Source organism: Nesoenas mayeri, assembly GCF_963082525.1.
Source record: "Nesoenas mayeri genome assembly, chromosome: 1".
Lineage (NCBI taxonomy): Eukaryota > Metazoa > Chordata > Aves > Columbiformes > Columbidae > Nesoenas > Nesoenas mayeri.
This window is the reverse complement of record NC_137541.1, coordinates 59,295,697-59,317,406: the sequence shown is the minus strand read 5'-3', so window position 1 is coordinate 59,317,406 and position 21,710 is coordinate 59,295,697. Positions and strand designations below refer to the sequence as shown.

At 41.3% G+C, this 21,710-nt stretch overlaps 1 protein-coding gene across 1 annotated transcript in view; it reads right to left on the bottom strand.

The window, feature by feature from the left end:
• The window catches only part of APPL2 (adaptor protein, phosphotyrosine interacting with PH domain and leucine zipper 2), a gene marked incomplete at its 3' end in the record, with an annotated part of 41,553 nt that overhangs the window by 4,441 nt on the left and 15,402 nt on the right, over window positions 1–21,710 (bottom strand). The window contains exons 3-16 of the mRNA XM_080360016.1: window positions 21,562–21,621; window positions 21,003–21,074; window positions 18,222–18,309; window positions 16,527–16,568; window positions 16,348–16,406; window positions 15,248–15,394; window positions 12,483–12,565; window positions 6,774–6,932; window positions 5,299–5,487; window positions 4,945–4,987; window positions 4,809–4,865; window positions 4,606–4,694; window positions 685–837; window positions 510–562 (exon numbers count right to left, since the gene is read on the bottom strand). Coding sequence (XP_080216142.1) covers window positions 510–562; window positions 685–837; window positions 4,606–4,694; window positions 4,809–4,865; window positions 4,945–4,987; window positions 5,299–5,487; window positions 6,774–6,932; window positions 12,483–12,565; window positions 15,248–15,394; window positions 16,348–16,406; window positions 16,527–16,568; window positions 18,222–18,309; window positions 21,003–21,074; window positions 21,562–21,621 — 1,294 coding nt within the window. The remainder of the gene's footprint in view (window positions 1–509; window positions 563–684; window positions 838–4,605; window positions 4,695–4,808; window positions 4,866–4,944; window positions 4,988–5,298; window positions 5,488–6,773; window positions 6,933–12,482; window positions 12,566–15,247; window positions 15,395–16,347; window positions 16,407–16,526; window positions 16,569–18,221; window positions 18,310–21,002; window positions 21,075–21,561; window positions 21,622–21,710) is intronic.

The following is a 21,710-nucleotide window of genomic DNA, read 5'->3' as shown; positions in this document are numbered from 1 at the left end:
AAAGGGGGCAGCAGTAAGAAACTCTCCTTTTGCTGAAAGAGACAGGTTGCTGCTTCTGGCCATAGCCCGGGCCTCTGTGAGATATAGATTGTGGATTGCAGAGTACACATTGGTGAGAAATGGCTACTAAGCAGCCTCAAACTTGAGCAGAATCATACTACAGTCCCACGAATCCCTTTTTAAACAAGTCAACAACAACTTAAAAGAAAAAAAAAAAAGGAATGAAAGACCAAAAATCCCAACCCCAAACGTTTTTGCCTTTAAGCTTTTGAAATAAACATAATCTTGAATTCAGCTTGGACTGTCAAGGAAAAAGGGTGTTTGTTTTCTTAGGTGGTGATGTTTAAAAGACTGCCTTTCTGAAAGGTGACGACCTCTAACTGTGCTATGGGTCTGTCACTGCTGCTCCACAGTGTCAGGTGCTTTCATTAAGAGACACTGGATAGCTGACAGCTGAATTAGGCCTAAAATCACAACTGATTTTATCTGGAAAAATATGAAGTACTTACCTTCCTCCTCATCTTTGCTGCTGTCTTCAGATTCCCCAAATGGGTTTGCACGCCTACAAAACAAGAATAAAAACTCTTAATTTCAGATTCGGGCAACCATGCACATGCTGTAATACCTGATTTTTTCCCTTGAAATCACTCTGTTAAAGTGATCGATTGCTGTCTCTGGCCATACCTGCCACCTCTGTTCTGGTCCAGGAATTCTGTGGCAGGCAGTACGATATCAAATTGAATTGGTGTTCCAGGAGCAATGAGTTGTGTGGATTCTCGAATGCCAGCTGATTCATTGGGAATTATTTTATCATTTTCCATATTCTTGACATTCTGGCTGAAGTGGAAATGGAAAAATAAAATTCAATCAATGAATAACACCCTATCTTTGTTTTGGAAGGCAGACAAGATTATTAAAGAAGTCATAACTATACATATCACTACATATGTACACTTGGTTTACGAGCAGCATCTTCCTTTTCTAGAAAGTTTTCAGGTTGCATACAGATGTAAAAGTGATTTAGGAGATTAGTTGTCTATGAAATAGCTGTTTCCTTTGCCCAAGTGAAATAGATGGCAATTCTATTTATAAATCCGTAATTCACATTAAGCAGCTGTACTATGAGTAAAATTAGAAAGAAATTGACTGGCATTCCCCATGGCTACAGGGAATCTTTGGAATCTGTAAGAAATCATAGTAAAAGGAATCATAAATCATAACGGCACTGAGAGGCAAAACACCCGAAAAAGTTTCAATTTCTAGAAATAAATATCTGAGTAAGAAATTACAACTTTCTGACAAAACTTGCAGAGAAGTCTCTTCATGATGAATGTCAGTGTGACCCAAACTTGCCCTGTTATGTTTATCACACTGCTTCTGGAAGCAGGATTTCAGTCCAGCACTGGGCTTGAAAGCCAACTCTGCAGAAGTCTGAAGAATTCCCACTGAGCAAGGTGGACATAAAGAAATGATACATAAAATACATATTTAGGATATAAGCATATCCTAGAGCAAGAACATAGTTACTTCAACTTATACTGGGGACTCTGCTGTATTATCCACATTACAAGTCATTCCCTTGCAGAAAAGCACTTACAAATAAAGCATCATCTTTGTTTCTAAAGAAAGATCAAAATCCCGAGCTGTGAGGTGGAGCAACAAGCATTACCCACAACACTTCAAGCTATCTCACATACTTTGTGGCTTATTTTTAAGGGGAATACGAAGTTAATTCAGTTTTATACTTGTAAGAATTTATGGAAGCTGCAAAAGCTTCCATTAGCAAGCTGCATTGCTTTGCTTTGGGAAAAACAGGAACGCCAGATGGGATTTTCTGAGCCCGGTGACTGGCCCAACCTGGGCCCACATTGTTTCTGCACATCTCCTCCTTCCACAGGTAACACTGAACCTTGCCAAACTAGCTTGCTTAGCACTATTTGCTGACTTCTCTTCCTTTGCATGGCATCTTTTCTTGAGGATGCTCTTAAGACCTTGCGAGCAGATATCCTGGTGAGTTGACAGTTGGCAGACCCTGTAAGTTATTCCTTAGGTAGAACAGTGATTTGTTTTTGATGAAGAAAACACAGTTGTCTGCAGAATTTTGTGGAACAACAAGAGATACTGCAGGGGAAAAATCTTATTTAACGAATCTTGTAGCCCTGTGCTTTGGGCTTTCAGATGTCTGATTCAGGTATCTTTTTTCATTTCTGTATTTTAAGTGTCCTGTATACATAAAGGCACTGATTTTTTTTTTTTAGTGCAGAGTATAGAATCCTACTAGTGAAAAAAAGAATACTGCTCTAAATATAAGATGTCAAAGCTCTCCTTTAAAAGGAAGCCAATGGGAAGTGAGAGGAGTGTCCAGAAGGCAGGACAAACCCCCCAGTTATCCAGCCAATTTATTTGTTTCATATAGTTTCCAATGAAACAAAGTTCAAAATGTCCTTGATCCATCAGAAAAATGAGAAAAAAAATTCAACACATTTCTGGCTGCCGTAGATCTGTCACCTCATACAATGTCAGTTCCATTCCCTTGGCAGTACATTACAGAAAAAGGTGCTGATTCATTTAATACTTCAAATGATTTGTATCCTACCATGCCCACTAAGCAGGGAGTGGAAGTCTGGCAGTTGATATCAACGGAGCTCAAATTTTGCCCATTACTAGATTCTAGGCCCACTTCCTCTCAGAACACAATCCATATTCAGAAACATATGTCGACTCTGGAACCCAATCTAGAATTTTCAAGCAACCTAGAACCCAAATATAGAGCCAAGAACTAGAACATGATCTAGAACACCCAAAGTGAGCCAGTCCCTTTGTCTAGAACACACTCTGGAACATTTAAGATAACTAGAACCCGATCTGGAGCCAGCAAAAGCGAACCACGACACACTTAATGAACCATCAAGCGAGCTGGACACACACAGTCAAGCAACTATCAAAGTGGACTGTCAAGTGAGCTAAACCCCAATCTTGATCAGGCAAGTAATACAGAACACACTCTGGTGTCATCAAAGTGATTTGGAACACAGGCTAGAAATGGGATATAGAACTTTTCAAGTGACCTAGAACCCAGTCAAGAACGTGAACTAGAACCTCATCTAGAACACACCCTATAACCCGAGCTACAATGATGTGACCTAGAACTCAATCTAGAACACACCATAGAGCCTTCAGGTGAGCTAGAACCTTATCTAGACACATGACCACTCCCACCAAACCAAACACCTCCAGAATTCATCTCTGCTCTAACAATGGTTGCACCAACACCACTCTGGCTCTACAACCAACCGACCCCCCAAACCAGCCTCTGGGATGGACTAGGACTCTGGGCCCACCCTCATACCGCTCAGAGCCAGGAAAGGACCTTTCATACGGATGCAGTGTGCTCATTGGCACAGTCTGCCATGCCCAGCTTGCTGCCTTGCTTTAGCAGATAGAGGGGTTTTTTTTTCAGTGAATGGGTTTCTGTCAGTTTTGGCAGCAGAGCTGCTGCCACAGTGGAGGGGAGTGTGTGTTTTAGTGCAGTCTCTTCTTTGATTTGGAATTTTATTTCATTTAACTTCCATTTTTAAGGTACTTGTTTTGGCTACACATCTATCTCACTGACACTGTCCTGACAAGTCTGTCGTGAGAGCTGAGGTCGCACTCTTACATAGGACTGCTTTAAGGCTTTGTTCTATTGCAAATGGAGCTACTACTTGCACTGGAGATCTAGGATGGGCATTCCATTTAAAAGTGCAGCTGCTTTCAATTATACTCTAACATTCTGGATCAAGGTAGCTTTCATTTTGCGTGGCATTGCTCATTTGCCCTGCCACCTTCCTTGCTGGGCATCCTGGGGTGTATTAGAAGGGATGTGGTTAGTAGGTCGAGAGAGGTTCTCCTTCCCCTCTACTCTGCCCTGGTGAGACCACATCTGGAATATTGTGTCCAGTTCTAGGCCCCTCAGTTCCAGAAGGACAGGGAACTGCTGGAGAGGGTCCAGCGCAGGGCAACAAAGATGATTAAGGGAGTGGAGCATCTACCTTATGAGGAAAGGCTGAGGGAGCTGGGTCTCGTTAGCCTGGAGAAAGGGAGACTGAGGGGTGACCACATTAATGTTTGTAAATATGTAAAGGATGAGTGTCAGGAGGATGGAGCCAGGCTCTTCTCAGTGATAACCAATAATAGGACAAGGGGCAATGGGTACAAACTGGAACACAGGAGGTTCCACTTAAATATGAGAGGAAACTTCTTAGTGAGGGTAACAGAGCACTAGAACAGGCTGCCCTGGGGGGTTGTGGAGTCTCCTCTGGAGACATTCAAAACCCACCTGGACACCTTCCTGTGTAACCTCATCTAGGTGTTCCTGCTCTGACAGGGGGATTGGACTAGATGATCTTTCAAGGTCCCTTCCAATCCCTAACACTCTGTGATTCTGTAACACTTGGCATCTCTTACAGCTTTCAGTAGGAAACATCACAAGTAGAGGAATTTCATGGAACACAGAGGCTTTGTAAAGCCAGGGCCTAGACAGGGCTTTCTGCCAGGTGACTGCTGCCCTGTAAAAAGAGCACAATTGTGCACAGAGTCTCTGGTCTGTGCAAGTGAGAATGTTACCTGGGGTGGTGAACTTCGAGTTTTTTCCCAAAGCTGGTAATGGGAGTCACTGCTTGTAGGGCTGTCTGGTTTAACTTGATTGCAGCTGCCTATAAAAACAAGATCGAGCAGCTCTTTTACACACAGACTTTACATTGCCATGTAAAGAACAATGCAAAAGCAAGTTGGAAGGAACAGACTGAAAGACTGAAACAAGCTCTTACCTCTGGATTGTCAGTGAGATAGATCTGTCTGGAGATGTTGTTGATGGCACAAATCCACTGGAAGGGGAAAAACGAAGTTGAGCTCTACAAGCTCACTTGTATACAAGAAAAACAATATTAAGAAAATATTTGTTACCTCCTCATATTCTTTCTTGCTTTCTGCTTGAAGAGTTATACCCCTAAAATATAAACATAGCGTATCAGTGCTAGCAGTGGACACCAGGAGTGTCTGACTCTAATTCTTATAATAACATCACCAAGCTTTGTATCTATTACCCATCAAAGGAACAAATCTCACGATTAAGCTGCAGCTAAAGGATGTGCTGTGCAGGCAGTTGTGGGGGAGGATGGGAAGGAACACGCTTTTAATTTGGAAACACCCTTCTGGAAACCCAGAAATGCTCACTACTATAGCAAGCATGTTTTACATGAAACATCATCTGAAGGGGTAGGTGTGACTGGCTGTCCTCAAATAAAACCTGTCTCATACGCTTTGCCTGTTGGAGTACTGATCTGAAAGCAGTATCTCCTGTCTTCGCAGTCCACAGCCATAACAGAGCAGTTGTCCAGGTCCTGAATCAATCCTCCAGCTACAGCTCCTCTTGGCTGACACATCAAGTTACCGCCTTGAGTGAAGAAATAGAGTCTTTCCCAAGTTGTAGTCACCAGACCGGTTTTACTAAAGAGAAGATGCAGTGATAAAGATTTGTTACTATTTAGAAATCACTCCAAACATACATGAAACTGCAAACATTTCCTGATGCTAATCTGAACTTCATGTTCATCCCTCGAATTTTTGTTTTCGACAAGTCTCTGTCAAAAAGTAAAAGCAGCACCTATTCCTAGCAGAGGCTAATCCTTAATGAAAGCTGAAGAATTAAACTAATTCCAAACATCCCAAGTTAAAAAAAACCACTCTCTGCAGTATCAGGTAGTTAAGGAATAAAAGAATTATTGGTGTTGAGTAACTGATATGAAATACTATTAAGCTGAGGAGCAGCATCAGCAATTTCAGCACAAAGAATCATCATTAAACAAGTATTTTCTGCAAGTGATATCTCAGAGTCCATCTGCCCCCCAGCTATAGAGTCCTATTATATTGTAATCCAGCTTTTAGAATGCTATGAGAACTTAATAAAAATTGCTAGTCAAACAGAAATAAACTGATATTTAATCAAATACCTAAACAGGGTTACTATATGCCACCAATAATACATAGCTCCTGTGGAAGCTGATGGAAGATTTTGATTGGAAAATCTGCAAAGGTAATTATGTATGGTATACATTAAAAGTTATGCAACTAGACTGTCCATAAAGCTTTTATTTATGTAACAGAGATCATTTATGAAAGCATGTATTAACTACAAAATACAGCTGTTTATTTTTGTAAACACTAAGTTTTCATTAGTCCTAAGAACTGGGAAAAATCTAAACCCAGCCCTATCAGTTTCTAATTTTTAGCCACTTGAATGCAGGAAATCATCCCTGTAGGAGAATGCAAAGAGAAGTAAATTTCAGGCCAGACATGAGGATGAAGTTTTTTACACTGAGGGTGGTGAAACACTGGCCCAGGTTGCCCAGAGAGGTGGTAGATGCCCCATCCCTGGCTGGGCTGGATGGGGCTCTGAGCAACCTGATCTAGTTGAAGATGTCCCTGCTCATTGCAGGGGGTTGAGCGAGATGACCTTTGAAGGTCCCTTCCAACCCAAACTATTCTGTGATTCTATGACTCTGTTTTCAGGAAAAGAGTCTCCAGCACCTCTAACTTGGTTTAAGCTTCAAAAGCACATTTTCAAAGACAACATTGATACTTAGGAGGTGAAAAATACAGCTACCACAGTGGTTCAGGAGCCTCAAATATCATTACCTGAGGAGTCTTTATGATCCCATCTCCCCCCCCTTCCAAAAAAAAGTAGCAACTAGTCAACAATTAAACAAACTAACAGGTAGCAACAGCTGTCTTACTTTCTAAGATTAAGGTAGCCAGCCTTCTGGATGAGATTTCTATTGATAGCAGGTGAAGTTACATCAGAATCTGGAGTGTAAACAGATTCATTAACTGCAATTAAGTCCTGCTGGGATATCCTCATTTTTTCAGCTTCAGCATCCAACTCTCCTTGTATGCTGCGGAAAAACAAAACAACAAGCCCAAATCCATCATTAGTCAATTTATACCAGGATATAGCTAACATCTGTAATCCAAAGTGAACACAAATACCAGCTGAAATTATATCAGAGAGCAGTGCAAAGATAAAGTTTACTTTTAGAACAGACTTTATAGGAAATAGAATGTAAGACTACATGTCCAAGGCTTTCTCTAAGGACTAAATAAATCAGTGCAGTTAGGAAAGGATGGAAGAAAGAGGGATACAATGGGGAACCGCTCCCAGATAATCTCATCTGAGCCTGAAGAGACAAGATGTGTATGCTCTGGAGGTACTGACAATAGTTTAAGGAACACACGGCTATCTTAGGTGGGCTGGCAGCAAAAGTGCAGCCAGGATTTCCCCTTGCTCTTTATTTTGAAAGCCCAGCTTGAAGACGTTACTCTCCATACATCTCATACAGTAGCTATGCTTTCTTTTTTTTCAATTTGTACTAAACGTAGTTATTTTCTTTCCTCAAGGAGTACAGAGAGATAATGATTAGAATTATGAGATTGTTCTATACACCTGAAACAAGCAGACATTGGAAACAGTTAAGTGTTGGGAGTAAAGAGTTAAGTTCTATTTTTTCAAGAGACATGGCTTTTAAATCCACATTTGTATGAATTTACATTGCTGAACATACACGGATGTTGCTCTAGTATAGCAGTACAGTTCAAAACAGGCTTCACTGGAGTATCTCTTGACTTTGTCTTATTCCTGCAACTGTGTAACATGCAGGAATCCCTGCCATAAGACCACCTAATAACTGGCCACAGGTTTTCAACAGTAACTTTTTCCTGAATTCGGAACAATACAACAACAACATCTGTAGCTGAAGCATCATTTTAGCTGTAATTTTTGTTTATAATCCTATCTTCCACTTTGGTGTGATTCAGAAAATATCTTTGCTGCAGGCCGGCAAAACTGAGCTCTTGTTGAACATATCTGTAAAAATCCAGTTTTCTGAAAGAGATAACTGTGAAAGGGTATCTGAGTGCAATTTTTCACTCAGAAACTAAGTGATAATTCATTGCAGAAGCATCATATGGATATATACTGCAGTGCTGAACATTTATGATTTCATAATATTACTAAAAGACGCATTTAGCATTAAGGGGGAAGCAGAGTAGCCATTTTACTGGAACAAGCAAGCAAAGAGAGGTCAGAATCATCATATGCCAGTGAAATACCCTAATATTTTCTTAATTTTTCCCCATCGACTGTCAGGCAATCATTGGGAGCCACTTGATTTTCAGAGGTTCCCAGAGACCACTTGACAGTCCCATCACACCAATAAATCTGCCTTGTTTCCATCAAACTTAGTCTGTGTTTCACTTGCAGTCTCTTCTCATCAGCCCACAACAATGCAACGGGCATAATAAGAAAGCAACTAAAGGCCTACCATTTTCAAAATGTGACACAATTAATACAATAATTTAAAAAAAGGCTATTAGATAAACTATACATAAAAAGGCTTAGATCTCCATGTCAGCTGCAAGCACTATTTGGAGCATCTGTAGACAAGGAAGTAGCTGGTTTGGTACTATCTGTCTGCAGTGCCCTTCTGCGAATCTGAGGTCTGGTTACATATGTGTGAACTGAGGTCCTGAGGAGGTGGCCAATGTCCCTGCCAGGCTGGTCTCCATCACCCTCAAAAGCTCGCTGCAGTCAAGGAAGGTTTCTAATGGCTGAAAAAAAGGCAAGTGTCACACCTGCCTTTGAGACAGGCAAGAAAAACAACCTGGGGAACTACAAGCCAGCCAGCTATACCTTAGTCTCTGGGAAAGTTGAGAAGCAAATGCTCCAGCCATTTCCAAACACACCAAGGACAAGAAGGCAAGTGGGAACAGCCAGCACAGATTTACCAAGGGCAAATCATGCCTGAGAATCCTGATTGCCTTCTGTGATGTGATGACTAGCTTGGTGGGTGGGAGAAGAGCAGTGGATGCTGTTTCACTTGGCTTCAGCAAGACCCTTCACATGGTTTCCCATAGTATCCTTACAGCCAAATTGGTGAAATACAAACTGGAGCAGCTGACTACAAGATGGGTAGAAAACATGGCTGTACTAATGAGCTCAAAGGGTTATAATCTGTGAGACAAAGCCCAAATGGTACCTGAGTGATGTTCCTCATGGTCAACACTGAAGCTTACAGGTTGAGAGTCTTTAACACAAGCTCGACAACCCATAAGAGCAGAGGACACCAAACTGGGAAGACTGATAGACAGCTATGGTAGAGTGGAGGGCTGCTGTTCAGAGGGACCTTGACATGCTGCAGAAATGGGCAGACAGGAACTTCATGAAGTTCAGCAAAGACAAAGTCCTGTCTGGGGTACAATAACCCCATGCAACTGTAAAGGACAGGAGACACCTGGATAGAAAGCAACTTTCAGCAAAGGACCTGGGGGCCCTAGAGAACAAGCTGAACATGAGCCAGCTCCACATCCTTGTGACAAAAAAAGGACAGTCACATCCTGGGCTGCATGAGTATAGCCAGTGGGTCAAAGGAAGTAATTATTCCCATCTGTTCAGCTCCAGTAGGAGCACTGTGTCTAGTTTTGGTGACCCAGCACACAAAAGACAGAAACAAAGTTGAAGAGCCACCTACATGAAGTGAAGAGCCACCTACATGGCTTGGGGGCCACAACATGGGACATGAGAAGAACTTGCAAGAATTGTTTTTCAGCCCCATGAAATGAAGGCTAAGGGGGGAAATGTACTGCTACCTTAACTACCTGATGGGAGGGTACACAGCATATGGAGCTAGATGCTTCTTGCAGGTGTGCAGTGGCAGGATGAGACACAATGAACACAACCTGTAACAAGTTACTGCGTGTGCCACACGTGAGACAGAGATTCTCAAAATTTGACGGGACACAGTGCTGAGCCCTGTGCTCTAACTGATCCTGCTGTCAGCAGGAGAGCAGACTAGATGATCTCTTCAGGTCCATACTGCAGCAGCTGTTCTTTGACTTTCAGAGAAACAATACTAGCAAATATTTGATTTCTATATTAACTTTTCCAAACTTTGGGACTTATTAACCGTGTCCAGGGTACTAGGAAAACTCACAGGGTGAGAACACAAGAATACTTGTCATTGCACAGAAAGTCATTCATACTTGCACCTACGCAATAAACAACTTTCTCCCTATTTCCTGCCCAAGTGGTTAAACCTTTTGGAGAATGTGCACACAGCAGGACCAGAGATCCGTGTAGTCCACTGTCCCGTTCCCTGACCGTGGCAAAAAGCCTGTGGAAAAGCATGAGGCAAGTACATATGATTCTTCTGCCATTCTCCTCTCCAATCTTTCGCAGAAGCTGGTGATAACCTGTAGCTGTTGGAGTGATCTAGAGAGACAGTGCTGCATTTAAGTCAGCGCTAAGCAGTATCTGACTGGCAAGATGAAGAGTCATTCTTGCATCATGGTGTTAGTCTGTTTCATGTGAGCTTATTTCCAGCTTTTTCATGTCTTTAGAAAGCTTGAGACTTCCTGAGCTCCCACATCACCCTCAAAATGAGACCAGCTGTGTGCATCTTACCACTTAGCCAAGTCATATGAGAGGCTGAGTTATAAAGGCTGAGTAATATCAGATCTGAATTAAATTAGACCATATTTTGCACGCTAGCGCCTTTCAACATTATCGATAAATGTCCGAATAAGAATTATTTAAATTCAATTTAGAAATGAAATTGGACAGTGCTGTTGGTTTTTACATAAGTGCTACTTCAGTGAATCTTTTAATCAGTCCTTTTTGTTGCACCACAAATTGCTTCCGACAAAACTGCCCTGGCATCTTCACAGTTCCCAAGACTGGATTCCTCTTCCCAAGGCACGTTTTGCTTTTCTCCAAGGTAGAAAGGAGAGAAAAACTGACAATTTTGAAACTATATGCACTTGTGGCAACTACACCATTTTGTTACTGAGAATATTTTAATGATCTCTCCTCTCTTATGTGTTTTACACTGTTGGCAATATTTAAAAGTATCTTCATTGATACAGTAAACGCAAAGACTCAGTTTTACAATCAGCTTAAACAGACGCAAGACTACATCACTGCTAAAATTCTGTAACTGCACAATTGGTCTCATTGGCTTGATGTTCCAAGAAAACAAATCTGGCAAATAAAAAGCTTTTAGCTTGATTAGCAAGCAGATCTGACTCACTGAGGCCTTGTGATCCCCAGCACTAAAGAAGGAAAGCAGTGGGCAGCATGGTTTCCAGTGTCTCTAATCTTAAGTCATCAAACCATGTCCGGTGTCAGTAATTGCTAAGCTGCATGTTGTCATTCAGAATTTTGCAAGCTTCTCTTTTGGTTTTTCCCAAGACATCACACTCCTGTACTAGTTACATTTGAGCAGTACTTGCAAGAATTTTTGTGTGACAGACTTAAAACACAAAAAAAACCAGACTCAGCAGAACAACTGAGCAGCCTGTCTTTGCTCCCATTTCCTACTGTGTGCTGTCCAGAATTCAAATCCATCAGACTCTGGAAAACAAGGGGTTATTCTATGGTGGGGATCCAATGGCAGGACAGTCACAGTACCTGTACGACACAAGCAAGGTGCTCTAGCCCTACTAACAGGCACTATTTCAAGGGAGTTTAAAATCTCTTCCAGTCTGTACAAACACTATGTAGATTGCAAAGGGATTTATTTCAGAAGAGTGTGAAAAGATATATAAATAAGTATAGAGGTACAGGGAGTAAAGAATCATTTAGTGAAAGAATCTACTATACAGGGAGATTTCTTATAACACTCTTCTCAAGTAAACAAGTATGTGTTATTTAAAATGCCACCGGAGTCAGAATAAGTAATGATTTGGATACAGTCCAACATGAAAGGTGTGAAGCAATAAACTGAAGGACTCAGTTTAGTGTTCCAGCTGATTTAAAATAAATTAATGTTCTCTCTAATAGGATTACATTTAAAATGTAAAGTTTACATTTACAGGGACTTCATTATAAAGAAAATGTCAATCTTCACTATGAGACCGCAGGGGAGAAAAAATAATCACAAAATTAGGAGTAGAAAAGTAGAGGCAGTTTGCTGAAACAAGGACGTAGCCAAACCAGGTGAAACTCAGTGGACCAGTACAGCCTACACTGGATGCAGTGAGTATGTTCTCTATGGTGAGGAGTTTTGTTTGCCTCTATAGGCCCTAAATTCTTATTTGAGAGGTCAATGGATTATCGTTACAGTATTGTTACAGAAGACCCAGCAAGTATGTCTAATTCAGAATGAAGAGAGACAGGTATGTAAGAAAGCACGTGAACACTGCAGTATGTACTTCCTGGCTATACTGTAAAAATACTCTCTGCAGTGCACTGACAGCATTTTCCTTTCCTGTACATTTTCCATGTACAAACATACCTCATTTCCACCTGCTGCTTTAACAAAATATGCCCAACAACACAATGCAAGCACGGAAGGATTCTCTTGAGAAAGAAACAGAGGCGTTCTCTGTTACGTACTGAAGGTTACAGCGCTATTGCTCAGAATTCCAACAAGCCACAAGTTTTGTGTTACCTTTGAACCATGTCCGAAACAGATGACAAAAAGCTGTCCATTCTTTTGGAAAACATCTCTGCTCCTTTCTTAAAAAAGTTGATCTGAAAAATACAAAAAAACCCCAGACAATGGAAGTTATCCTGGTTGTGGCACACAAATAAGAGGTTGTAGGGACTGTGTTAACTGCTATCCCATTATGACTGATACTTTGGGCTGGTGATCAAACACATAGTCAAAATAGCTGCGTTGTCTTTCTTTGTATTTCTTGCTTTTGCAGCTTTCCTCCCTTTCACACCCACTTTGACAGGCACATAAGGTACCGGGTGCTGACACGTATGTTTCCAATGAACTTGCCAAAGGACTGAAACAAGGGAACATGTGGCCTCCTCCCATACTAGCACTGTACAGAACTTGGTCTACCGGTGTTAAGACCCACTCTATGCAATACCACCATATCAAAAGGAACAGGCACAAACGACCCATTAGATTTAGTAGTTGAACCTGTACTACCAGCTCCAACCTGGAAATGCTCTGAACTGCTATAGCAAAGTCAGTCAGGAAAATGATGAAGTGTACCTGCGCTAGCAGAAGCCTCCAGGGCAATCAGTTATGTCAACTACAGATTTACCATAGATTTTCTTCTACTGGAAGCACTAAATAAAGCTGCTAAGGCCAAAGTGCACATTTTGTGACAGAAGATGAATTCACCTTGCTGGTATGGCTCAGATGTGCAACAGCAGCAAAGCACTCAGTGTAGACTTGACCTTGGATTACCTGTTGTGAGGCACACAGCCGTCACTAGTGCCTATTGACAACTGTGTGGAACATGGACATGGCTAAAGCGTCCGTGCAAATGTAGTACCAGTGAACTACTCAGGAAAGAGATGTAAAATCAAATTCTTGGCTGTTAGGCAATTTATTAGCCATTTCATCCAATTTTACTTGTGATTCTACTCCTTTTCCCTAACCTTGGGACATGAGATTCCTTTTAGAATCACAGAATCATTTCAGTTGGAAGAGACCCTCAGGATCATTGAGTCCAACCATAACCTAACTCTAGCACTAAACCATGTCCCCAAGAACCTCGTCTAAATGCCTTTTAAACACCTCCAGGGACGGTGACTCAACCACTTCCCTGGGCAGCCTGTTCCAATGACTGACAACCCTTTCCGTGAAGAATTTTTTCCTATTATCCAAGCTAAACCTCCCCTGGCACAACTTGAGGACATTTCTTCTTGTCCTATCACTTGCTACTTGAGAGAAGAGACCAACACCCCCCATGCTACAACCTCCTCTCAGGCAGCTGTAGACAGTGATAAGGTCTCCTTTGCTCCTAAGCCTCCTTTGCTCCAGGCTAAACAGCCCCAGTTCCCTCAGCTGCTCCTCATCAGACTTGTGCTCCAGACCCCTCGCCAGCTTTGTTGCCCTCCTCTGCACTCTCTCTAGTACTTCAATGTCCTTCTTACCTATAAATCAGATTTCTGCAACCATGTTATTGGCCACAGACACCCTTTACACACAAAGAAGAGAAACCACGCTTTCTTGAACAATGATTCTATTTCAGAAGCCTACTTCAGGAGGGAAGAATTCTACTAATGGTACTGAGAGACTGACACACCTAGCTTAGTTGTTGATGTCAGTTTTCAGTCAAATAAACCCTGTATGAGCCATTGGTTCTTCCAAAAATACCTTGTGGCCTGCTCATTCACTGGAAACGTGAGATATGAGACACACGTTTTAAGTAACTAATAAAGAAAATATATACTTGGGCTGAAGGGCAGTTCACAGTACTGAAACACCAATATCAACTTGCTTCTGGCTACTTTGTCATTCCCATAACTACCTAAGACTTTCCTATGTAAGGCACTAAGATATGGCAGCTTTACCAGATAAAATACAGGGAAAAAAAGTTCTGTTTGGGTTCCAGTAAAGGAAACCAATGCAGTTCTTTCACTTAGCATAATTACAGCAAAAAATCAGTGTGAACTCCCATGGTGGGGAAAGTGACAGAATTCTCATTTATTACCCATTTTATATGGCACACATGATCTGCAACAGACACAGGACAATGGAAATGATGATCCACACTACAATCTCAAACAGAGCACTGCATCTATTTTTTCTATTCTCACAGCCCAATTCTCATTTTCCCACACTTTGCTTTCATCAATAGCGAAGCACAACAGATCTTTAAAACGGGTAGTAATGAGAACCAAGTGCTGTGAAAATACTAGTTTGTTGATCTCCTGATATCCTGCAGAGTTAGATTATCAGCATTACTACCACATTTTACAGACCTGAGAAATAAGTGTTCAGCCACTATATCAAATTGCTGGCAGAATAAAGATTAGAAAGGGGATTTGCCATCCTTATGCTCAACCTCCTCTACTGTTCTGCCTTTCCAGTTCTCCAGTACGTGCTCTGCTCCCCGTCATGTACACTCCTCATCAATATGCTGAACATTATGTGCCAGGAAGTGAACTGCTATATAGGAGAGCTTGTGCACACATAGTAAACAGTGGAAGCAAATGCTTCTGCACTCATAGCTCAACCATGAAAAAAATTAACCCCAGGCTGATTTTGTGTATAAGTGTATTGGATATTTTTTCATTGGTGTCTTTCCTGAATATCTAAACATTCAACTTTCTGCTACAAACAAAATCAGTTGTTTCACCCTGTCCCTATTACCACATTTGTCAGTTCTCAAAAAAAAATCCAGAGCTACAATGTTTTATCTTTCGCAGAGATACGTCTAAGTGATATAGTTGCTTTACTGTCCATACCTGCCCTCGTGTATATCCTAGCATAGGTTCCATCATCGCCACTCTCTTCCTGTACTGCAGAGCATTCAGGGCACAGTAATATTGCAGAGATGAAAGGTGCTGCTTTCTCCTTGCATTTGCCACTTCTTTTGCCACTTCTGACTTAAGCTGAATAAAAATTGATAAAAAGGTTGACAAAGTGTTACTGTGTACATGGATATATTTACTGATTATTTTCAAGTTATCTTTAAACAACTCTCATTACAGAACTTCTCCACATTAAAATGAAGGACAAGAAGCTAAGAAAGCAAATCCAAAACCCAAAGCAAGTACTTCAAGCCCTTCTCTGGCAAGATACATAAGCATTTGGGGAGCTGCTGTGACTATATACTAAGTAACCGCCACAACTAAAGTTCTGGATCTGATCTCAGTGCAAGAAATCTGTTTGCAGCTGAGATCACAACACAAGCCTGTAAGTGCAGAATTCAGAGATGAATAATTCACAGTATGCTACATCACATTCTGTTCTGGAAGGATTTCCTTTAAAGGATCACCCCGTAGAACTGATGTGCTCTTAGGACAGGGCCAATCACACACTTTTCGGCATACAGGGATATATTTTGGAATAGTAGTCCAGTAGCCAAAGAAGAAGAAATGCAAAACAATGCCACCAACAGAATTATGTGTACTGTAAGTGGAATGACTATCCATACAGAGAAATTTAGCAGGAAGGTAGATAAAAAACAGAATTAAGAGCAGACACAAGGCTTCATGACAGTTCACAATTAATTGTACCCAATGACACAGTATCACCACATCAGCTGCACAACAGTGGGCCTATACAAATGTATTTATAGCCATTTGGATTGCCTCTACCTAAAGAGCTCCCCTGGATCTGAAGGGCTCCAGCTAAACACAATACTTGATCACTTGCCTAATTTGGAGAAAACAGATATAACTTTGCTGAATTTATGTTTAAAAGCTTTGTGTCTGCTTGGAAACAAAATCACAAGTACTCTTGAGCTACTGTGAATTTAACTGATAAACTCTCTAAAGTTCATAAGTGAACCATGATACAGACAGGACAGCTGATGAAAACTTTTCCCTTCCACGTTCGTTACCTTTTCATTTTCTTTCCTTTTCGGTAACCTGCTATACTTTGCCATGGACACGTCATGTTCTGTAGACAAGGAATATTATTTTTTTTTAGAAATGTGATGCGTGTGTGTGTAGATTAAAAATGTCTTCTGTGATATAACAGGTGCACACAATTAGAAACAAACAAAACAGGGAAACATACCATTGCTAGCAAGGCCAAAAAGATCCTTTAATGTGCTTACTTCTGGAAAAGAGAAATCAAAGATTCAAAGTGAAAACAGCTGTAAACGCTTTGTTCAACTGAGGCCATTTATGGCAGATTTAATGCCTAAGTCACTCCAATAATTTCAAAGCAGAGACACATGAGTTGTGCCTGTCTTAAAAATGACAAACCAGATCAGCTGCTAAAGAAATGAATTAGGCAGACAGTAAGTTAAGAGTCAAGCAGGTTTACTTGATTGAGTAAGTTATCACTATGAAAAAGATTCCTTATCTGCCAGTGTAATTCAGCCAAAGAAGCACCGTCTCAGTACGCTTGTTATCACAAAAGGCCCACCACTACCATAAACAACTGGCAGTTCTGAACAACTTCCTGATCATGCTTATGTGATACCGAGAAATCTAAGTCCCAGAAACATATGAACTCAGCCCCTTTAGTGTACGAGAATCTTCATCAATGTGGAACATTTTTTGCTATGTTTCGCTGTACAAAGCAATACGTATCTAACGTATCTGACCATTGGCTATGATGCTCTCATAACAGACACTGGCCATGAGTTTCTGATGCAGAGAGAAGGAAGAGAAACTAAACAGGTCACTCAACTTCCACAAGTGTTGGGCACAAGCTGCTCTCAGTGTCCATACCAAAGTATTCTGCAACTGGAAAAGCCCTTCTCAAAAAGTTACAGAGAAGGTACATTCACAAGAAGAGACATTATGCAACTGTGAAAAGAATAAGGAGAAATTGCAGGATGCCATCATGGTCTCTGATTGCTTGTAACAACCTACTCAGTAATCAGCTTCATGCCACATTTTTCTCCCCAGAACACTTCCTCAGGACTCTGATGCAGACAGACTGTAATTCTTCCCAGGTGTGACTAACTTGCACCTAGAGGTTTCTACAGTATTCAATACATAGACATAAAAAGATCAAAAGCAAAAACACAGTTCATCTTCCTTGTTTAAGCCTATGATAAAATTTCATTATGGCCAGGCCTCTGCTAAAAATGCTGTTCTAGAGAAAAATGGAGGTGGTGATGGATGGCTGAACAGAACAATAAAGATTTTTACATCCAAGGAAACTGAAGAAACTTCCATTTTTTGTCATGAAGCAGGTGAGGCTTTGGCTGTAGACTTCACCTGTTTTAAGTAAACAGTTTCCAAGTTTGTGCAATCAGGTTCCTTGGAACTACCCTTGGATGGCAAGAATTTAAAGAGGACTGATTCCTTAAAAGGAAGGGAATATACTGTACTCTGAAGTTAAAAAGCCATTCTTTCTTGTGCTTTTCAAACGAACCCAAACTTCTGAAGTGGGATAAATACTGTCTGCAAGCCAGATTCACCGCTAAATTTCCCTTCTTTAGACAATTACAATATCAATTACTTCAGTGAAATTACAGTAGTATAAAAGCACAGTGACCCAGCAAAGAAAAAAGCTGTGTATTTTTAAATTCACACCATATGGTGCATAAAATGTTACGTGGTGAGCTTGCACAGCTTATGTCTGAGTAAAAGCATGCACCTGTCAATGCAATTCTGTAGCAGAATAAAAATAACACAAAAAACTTTTCTGTGAATCATCAAAGAACCAATTATTACATGGCATTATGTCTCAGTTTATTATGAAATAAACAAGAATGAACACATGCAGAAAGTTAAAGCTTTAAAAGAAATTTACCTGTGAGATCCTTTTCCCGAAATTGTATTATTGGGAGAACCATTGTATCCGCAAGCTGTTTTGCCAGTTCAGAATGAAGAATATTGAGCTGAAACAGAGAATACAGGAATGCTCTAAGACACAGTGTAAATAAAAAAGGTAACAGCACTCTGCAGCCTGCCATTTGTGCCCAGCAGACAAAACAAAGGTACAATGTATTTCATTGTACTTCAGTGCTTACAACAATTTTCTCAAGATTATTTTTTTTTCCAGCAGGGTAGCGTGGCCGAGCGGTCTAAGGCGCTGGATTAAGGCTCCAGTCTCTTCGGGGGCGTGGGTTCGAATCCCACCGCTGCCAGAAATGTTTTTAAGATGCAGAAACTAGCTCCAGATGCTGGAAAGCAGCTCTGTGGAGAGGGACCTGAGGGCTCTGGTCCAATTTGCCATTGAACATGAGCCAATAGTGTGCCCGGGCAGCCTCGGGTGCACCAACGTTGGGTGCCTCGCCAGCCGGGCGAGGGAGGTGATTGTCCCGCTCTGCTCTGCACTGGTGCGGCCTCACCTGGGAGCATTGTGTGCAGTTCTGGGAGCCACAGGATGAAAAAGATTTAAGCTACTAGAGAGTGTCCACAAGAGGGCTACAGTGTTGGTGAAGGGTTTGAAGGGGAAGCCGTATGAGGAGCAGCTAAAGTCACTCGGTTTGTTCAGCCTGGCAAAAAGGAGGCTGAGGGGAGACCTCATGGCAGCTACAGCTTCCTCACAAGGGGAGGAGGAGGGGTAGATGCCGAACTCTTCTCTTTAGCAATCAATGACAGAACCAGAGGGAATGGCAGGAAGATGTGCCAGGGAGGTTTAGGCTGGACATGAGGAAAAGGTTCTTCCCCCAGAGGGTGGTGGAGCACTGGAACAGGCTCCCCTGGGAGGTGTCACGGCCTCAAGTCTGAGAGTGTTAAAGAGACTGGACAAGTCCTCAGACACACGGTGTGAATTTTGGGTTTGTCCTATGCAGGAAGAGGAGTTGGACTCGATGATCCTTGTGGGTCACTTCCAACTCAGGACATTCTGTGATTTTTGTATAAGTGAGACAGCTGGCCATTTTCCCCTAAATGTTTAATTCCTATCTAGTGTCACCCACAGATCCAAGAAGCTTTCAGTTCCCACATACTGAATTAGGGCAGTTCACTGGATCATTAATTCTAATGCTTAACCTAACAGGATTGAATCTGTAATCAGCCTTTATTAACCAGTTTTTGTTAGTCTCTACACCACAGAGTTACAGTCCCATCACCAAGACCAGAATCTCTTTCCATTCATGAGCGTTACTCAAGCCACAAACACAAAGGACAACTACAATGAAAAGTCCCATTCAAATATTTTACTTTTAGAGCAGTTTCGCATTCCTGTTTTTATAAGTGTTTCTTGAAAATTCAGCACATCGAGACATATTTTAAAGCACTGGTGTGACACTGTGTAGGATGAAGGCAGGGCCCTCATGTCAGCAGTGGCATGCTAAGAATGTCAGATGGGTTCAGGTAGGACAACAGTCAATCACGCTGCTAGAGCATTTGATGCTACAAACCAGGGTGCGATATTCTGCCCACTTGCTCACAGTATCCTGGAGGCCTCTGGGCAGGGTGTTGCAGGTGAGGATGAAGTCAGTTATTTCCCACTAGATGATAAAAAACTATCCAGAACAATTCAACGCCTGTAGAACAGACAACTGAGAAATGGGTACAGGGGGTGGCTAACACACAGAAAAGGAAGCTGAGGAATGGAGCCGGTTCTTGTGGCAGAAAATGTGACTGACAGAACTGACTAGAGAGGTTCTCTTGTGCCTGGGAAGGAGAAAGTTCTTGCTTTGATTTATTCGTAGTTCACACAGACAAGCATAAGACTTGTGATAACAGATTCTCCTTTCAAGTATCCCCCGAGAGCACATGTGCAGCACGAGAAGCCTAAGGAGAAAGGTAACTTTTAGGATTCCTCTTACTATATTGTTGGAGTCACCCACGGGCTCTAAAATTTTTAACTTATTTTTTGCTGGACAACTCTCCTATCTCCTCTCCCAAACAGCAGACCTCTCTACAGCCTTCAGCCTTCTTAACGAAAGCTGAAAGTAGACTAACGAGAAGAACAACACTTTTCTGATAGCACAGCACTGTGATATGACAAATCATACTTAAGCAATAAGGCCCTAGATACTAAGATTATATTGAAATGTTATATGGGCAGGTCTATCAAAAGCATTTAGAAAGACTCCTGGTACTCAACAGCAACCTCCAGAGAGCAGAAGTGTTCAGAGCCCACAGCTGTAGTGCCCGACCTGCCGTCCGCAGGTATTTCTGCGGCCTCTCCCTGACTTCCCTGGGTTCTGTGTGATCTCATGGCAACTGAACTGCAGCTTTACTCATTCACAGCTGCCATGCGTCCACCCCTGGCAGGTTTTGGCTCAAACTGCAGCATTTAAAGCTCAAAACTGCAAACGTCATTATTAAATGGAATTGAATTAGAAATGGCCCCAGCCTAAATGAAACGCCCTATTTCAGTCTCTTTTCTAATTCCCCCATTTAGGTAGTTCAGCTTTGCTCTGAGGACAGCATGTGGGACAAAGCCACAGAAACAGTTCGAACCATTACAAAAGGGTGATATTACACTTCTTTTTCCCCCCAATTAAATGATCCTATAAAACCCAGGCACCACCTAGCTTTCAGTAGAAAAGCTCGGAATAAAAAGGATGAAGACCAAAAGAAAAAACACCAATATTCTATACTGTAAAAATAGAATACTGGGAAGTCAAGTTACCTCATCCACAACTTTTGAAAAGTAATGAAGGGTAGATATCACTTCTTCATCTCCTTTACCTAAGGCAAAATGCTGAAAATAGAAACACAGATTTGGTCCATAAATCATTACAGGTGAATATAAAATACAATGTGTTTTACTACAAAGGTAATGAATGCTCCTACAAAATGCAATAAATGACAAAACTAAATGAAAAAACAGCAACTCACTAATAGATACTCTTTTACCCTGCTCCTCTTGTTTTAAATGAATAGATTTTGGGAAACATATAGTTAATGCTTATTATACTAATTTTAAAGTCATGGTCATACAATAGGAACAAACTGGTTTGCATCTTAATAAACTTTTTAACTCACATTTTGCACTTTTTTTTTTAAAAAAAAAAAAGATTCTCAGAAGTTACCTAACTCCCTTGAATATGTGGGGAATTTTACAACAGCCTTCACATGAAACCAAGTAAAGCCGATGGCCTAAGCACTTCTGGAAACCACACTATTTACACAGACTTCTTTGCAAGTGCTGAGGCTGAAAAGAAATCAAAGGCATATGTTAAACATACCTGCTTTTCATAGGCAAGGAGCTGCTTCGAAAGCTGTTGTGTGGCAAGACACATTTCATTCTACAAACAAAAGTGACACATTAATAGAAATAATAAAGGTCTTGAGCTCTGCTGTTGTTACTTTGTTACCAGCTTCTTGACTGAATCTG